Genomic DNA, 5,000 nt, shown 5'->3' with positions numbered 1-5,000 from the left:
TTACTAAAAGATTTTATAGAGAAAAAGAACAACAGGTGGGACGGTGACAGTTAAGGGGTAAAGATAAATATCCTAAGTTTTGCGTGAATTGTATGTTTTGTAATTGTGAATGAAAGTGTGATTAATTTCTTGATTTATGAAATGGCTCGCTGATGCAAAATGATGTTTAACAATAACGTCTTTGTCCGTTTTTTACAATAAATTCTAATCCAAATAAATAAAATACCAAAAAAAAAAAATGTTTTTAGCATTTAACTGATAAAAGTTGTAGCTCGTGTACTGAAATAAATGACTAAAACTGAAAGAAAAAAATATTTGAAAAATGGAAATTGCAAAACTAAGTGAAATTGAAAGAAATTTAAACTATTTAGAAATTAAAATAATAATAAAACGACAGAAATACTTAAAAGGAAAACTGAAAATATAATGCAATATATATATATGCAATCAAATCCTAATAGATAAACTCACTCACATTATTATTACTGAATATTGTATTTCTCTCGTATTAAGGAAATTAAACACAGCGTCCGTCTGTGTTGTCTGTTGATTGTTTTGGTGATAAAGAGGCTGATGTGACGCTGGTTTCTCTGTGTTTCTCAGGAGAAGGACACGTCTCTGTACCGTCCGGCTCTGGAGGAACTACGGCGTCAGATCCGCTCCTCCACGACCTCCATGACCTCGGTGCCCAAACCGCTCAAGTTCCTGCGGCCGCATTACGCCAAACTCAAGGACATCTGCCAGAACATGTCTCCGGGAGAGAACAAGGTGTGCATCTGCGGCGGCTGTCAGACAATATACACATATATATATATATACACACACACACACACACACACACACACACACACACACTACTGTTCAAAAGTTTGGGATCATCAAAAACTGCTCTTTTTTTTAAAGAAGTCTCTTCTGCTCATAAAGCCTGCATTTATTTGATCAAAAATGCAAAAAAAAACCTGTAATCTTGCAAAATGTTATTAGAATATAAAATAATGTTTTTTTATTTAAATATCCTTTAAAATATAATTTATATCTGTGATGCAAAGCTGAATTTTTAGGATCATTATCACATGATCCTTTAGAAATCATTCTAATATGATGATTCATTATCAAAGTTGGAAACAGTTCTGCTGCTTAATATTTTTTTCAGAACATGTGATACTTTTTTAGGATACTTTGATGAATAAAAAAAAGTAGTAAAAAAAAAAAAAAAAAAGAAGCTATGTTTTTAAAATATAAATATTTTGTAATAACAATATACACTACTGGTCAGTAATTTGGGGTCAGTAATTTATTTTCTTTCTTTTTTTTAAATAAAATCAATACTTTTATTCAGCAAGGATGTGTTAAATTGATAAAAACGTGATATAAAAAAAGTATTAGAAATATATATTATTAGGATATATATTATTAGAATTTTTTTTTTATTTTTGAATAAATGCAGTTCTTTTTTAACCTTTTTATTCATCAAATATATTAGACAGCAGAACTGTTTCCAACACTCATAATAAATCAGAATATTAGAATGATTTCTAAATGATCATGTGATAGACTGGGATGTTACATGTGACACTGAAGGCTGGAGTAATGATGCTGAAAATTCAGCTGCGCATCACAGGAATAATTTTTTTTTTTTTAAAGGTATATTCAAATAGAAAACTATTATTTTAAGTTGTAATAATATTTCACAATATTACTGTTTTTTTCTGTATTTTTGATCAAATAAATGCAGGCTTGATGAGCAGAAGAGACTTCTTTCAAAAACATTAAAAATAGTAATGTTTCCAAACTTTTGACCTGTACTGTATATATATGTAATTATTTATATGGGACTTTGCAGCAGTGACAACAGCGTTCTGTAAACAAACTCACACACTCGTTTTCAGCGACGCCATGGTTGTAGTAGCCTATAAAGTGAATGGAAAAATCGTCCTATTGCTTAAATCATGACCCTGGAGCACAGAACCAGTCATAAGGGTCAAAGTTTTTAAACTGAGACGTATACATCATCTGAAAGCTGAATAAATAATCTTTCCATTGATGTATGGTTTGTTAGGAGGACAATATTTGTCTGAGATACAACTATTTGAAAATCTGGAATCTGAGGGTGCAAAAAAAAAATCTAAATATTGAGAAAATCATCTTTAAAGTTGTTCAAATGAAGTTCTTAGCAATGCATATCACTATTTAAAAATTAAGTTTTGATATATTTACGGTAGGAAACTTACAAAATATCTTCATGGAACATGATCTTTACTTAATATCCTAATGATTTTTGGCATAAAAGAAAAATGTATAATTTTGACCCTTACAATGTATTGTTGTCTATTGCTACAAATATACCTGTGCTACTTATGACTGCTTCTGTGCTGCAGGGACACAAATGTGATCGTTAAATTTTATGCGGCTGTGATTTAATTAATTAAACGTGAGCAGGGCATGTTTCAGAATAAAACTGCAGTTAGCAGTCACCGAACAGCACACATTTATGCCAAGCTGCCGTGTAGTTTCGATCTGCTGATGATGAATAATGAATATTTTGTGTGATTTATGCTGTTTAAATCAAACCTGTAAACTCTTCTTCTTTTCATGTAACCTCTGTATAGTGCCTGTAATAACCTGCGCGTTTACTTTGTGATGCTATAATTCTGATGCTCCATAAGCGCCACCTTGTGGCAAAGAGTTAATTTGCATATTCACTTATATTCACATTTTACTCAGAACAGTGTTGTGAATGTTCACTGGCGTATTAACTAGAAATAGTTTTTTGAAATTTGACATAATTGTCAGGAAGCTTTAAAAAAGTGTGTGGGGTCGGGGGCCCTACTGTAAGCCCAGGGGCCTCTGGTTATTATCTTCAGGTGATCAGCATGTGTTTGTGTGCACCGTGACAGTCTCTCTCTCTCTCTCTCTCTCTCTCTCTCTCTCTCTCTCTCTCTCTCTCACAGCACTTCTGTGCAGACGTGGTGTCTGTTCTGGCCATGACCATGAGCAGCGAGCGAGAGTGTCTGAAGTACCGTCTGCAGGGCTCCCAGGAGGAGCTGGCCTCGTGGGGCCACGAGTACGTCAGGTACGTCCCGCTGAAGACACACACACCGCTCCAGCGTCACTTTAACTGCAGCTGTAGACAATCATTTACAGTCATTCAAATAAAGCTGGAATGAAAATAATATGGAATAGAGATTTTATTTTGTAATTTTAGTTTGAACTTTAGTAATGTTTTTATGTGTATTTGTCACTTTTGTTAATTTTGTTCGTTTAAAAAATATTTCTAATTCGCTTTATTTATATTTCATACTTCAACCAAAACACAAAAATCACAACATCATCGACATTTAAAACAAAAAAACATTCACACTCTTAAAAAAAAATCTAAAATAATATATAAAAAAAAAAAAATGTTTTCTTTTTTTTTTTAGTTTACATTTTTTTGTGTGTGTGTTTTTGTTCGTCATCTTTTTCCAAAAAAAATATTTCTAATTCACTTTATTTATATTTCAGTTTCAAAATATTTATAAACAACATAAACAAAAATTAGAACTGTTGCTTCGGCCACTAACTGAAACAAATTTACATAGAACTATTAAAACTACAACACATTTTGATTTATATATTTTTGTTTTTTTTATTTTAGTGTAAGTTTCAGTAATATGTGCTTTTCTCATTTTTATTAATTTTTTTATTTCTATTTAACATTAGCCTATTTTTATTAATTTGATTATTTTTTCAAGTATAAAATATTTCTGAATTATAAAAGCAAAAATTAGAAAGGTTGATTAAATTATATATATGTGTGTGTGTTGTGTGTGTGTTTGTGTATGATTTAAATATATAAACATTATATAAAGAAAGTGAAAAATGATGATCAATAAAAATTTTAAAACTATAGATAAATAGAAACATAAAAAATTAAACTGACAAAAGCACATAACAAAACTATTTAAAATTAAACTAACTAAAATTTAAATGAAAGTATATCAATTAAAGCTAATTCTAAATATTTATAAAATCTAAAATATTTTTTCAAGTATAAAATATTTATTAATTCTAAAAGCGAAAATTAGAAAGGTTGATTTGGTCACAATTAAAAAATAGTTACTTTGTAAATGCAACAAATGACAGTATTACATACAAGTGAATTAATTTTAAGATCAAAATTAATTTATCCTCAACGAAACATGTTGGTTTGAAACGTTGCTTTGGATGTTGTTAAAAATTAATAATAAAAATGTCAAAGGTACATAACAAAATGACTAAAATGAAAACTGAAAATACAAAAAAAGAAATCTAATTCAAAATATTTTTTATAAATTGTATAAACAAAATTTAGAAATATTGTTTTGGCCACTATCTGAAATAAAATAAGCTTAAAGTAAAAATTACTAAAACTACAACTAAAATAAAAAATAAATTAAACCTTTATATATATATGTATATATAAAAAAAAAAAAAAAAAAAATAATAACAAAACAAAAAAAAAAAACCACCAAAAAAATAAACTTAAGCTGAACTAAAACTTAAATTGAAAATATAAAAATTAAATTATATATATGTGTGTGTATATGATATAATCTATAAATTATATAAAGAAAGTGAAAAATAATGAAGTTATGAAAAATGATGATCAATAAAAATGTTAAACTATAGATAAATAGAAACATAAAAAATTTAACTGACAAAAGCACATAACAAAACTATTTAAAATTAAAATGAAATTATATCAATTAAAGCTAATTCTAAATATTTATAAAATATAAAATGTATAAATTACGCTGAAATAACACTGCATTAGATTAGAAACCAGTGATCTCTGTTTTATTTGTTATCTTTGTTAATTATCTTGAAGTTTCTGGATTTCTATGATCCTCACAAACTTCCCTTAGACTCGTAGCTGTTGCTCAGAAGTGCATTCTGGGAACTAGTTTCTGACCCGTCTGTGCTGTGATGGTGTGTGTGTGTGTGTGCAGGCATCTGGCCGGAGAGGTGGCTAAGGAATG

The 5,000-nt window shown here is 29.0% G+C and overlaps 1 protein-coding gene across 1 annotated transcript in view; it reads left to right on the top strand.

The window, feature by feature from the left end:
* The window catches only part of LOC109060225 (26S proteasome non-ATPase regulatory subunit 2-like), a 69,377-nt gene that overhangs the window by 1,501 nt on the left and 62,876 nt on the right, over positions 1 to 5,000 (top strand). The window contains 3 exon segments of the mRNA XM_042740019.1: positions 604 to 768; positions 2,952 to 3,073; positions 4,971 to 5,000. The exon segment at positions 4,971 to 5,000 is cut by the window's right edge and continues 195 nt beyond it. Coding sequence (XP_042595953.1) covers positions 604 to 768; positions 2,952 to 3,073; positions 4,971 to 5,000 — 317 coding nt within the window.

This window comes from Cyprinus carpio, chromosome B15 (genome assembly GCF_018340385.1).
Source record: "Cyprinus carpio isolate SPL01 chromosome B15, ASM1834038v1, whole genome shotgun sequence".
NCBI lineage: Eukaryota > Metazoa > Chordata > Actinopteri > Cypriniformes > Cyprinidae > Cyprinus > Cyprinus carpio.
The sequence above is the reverse complement of the archived record's forward strand: the minus strand, read 5'-3'. Positions and strand labels throughout refer to the sequence as shown.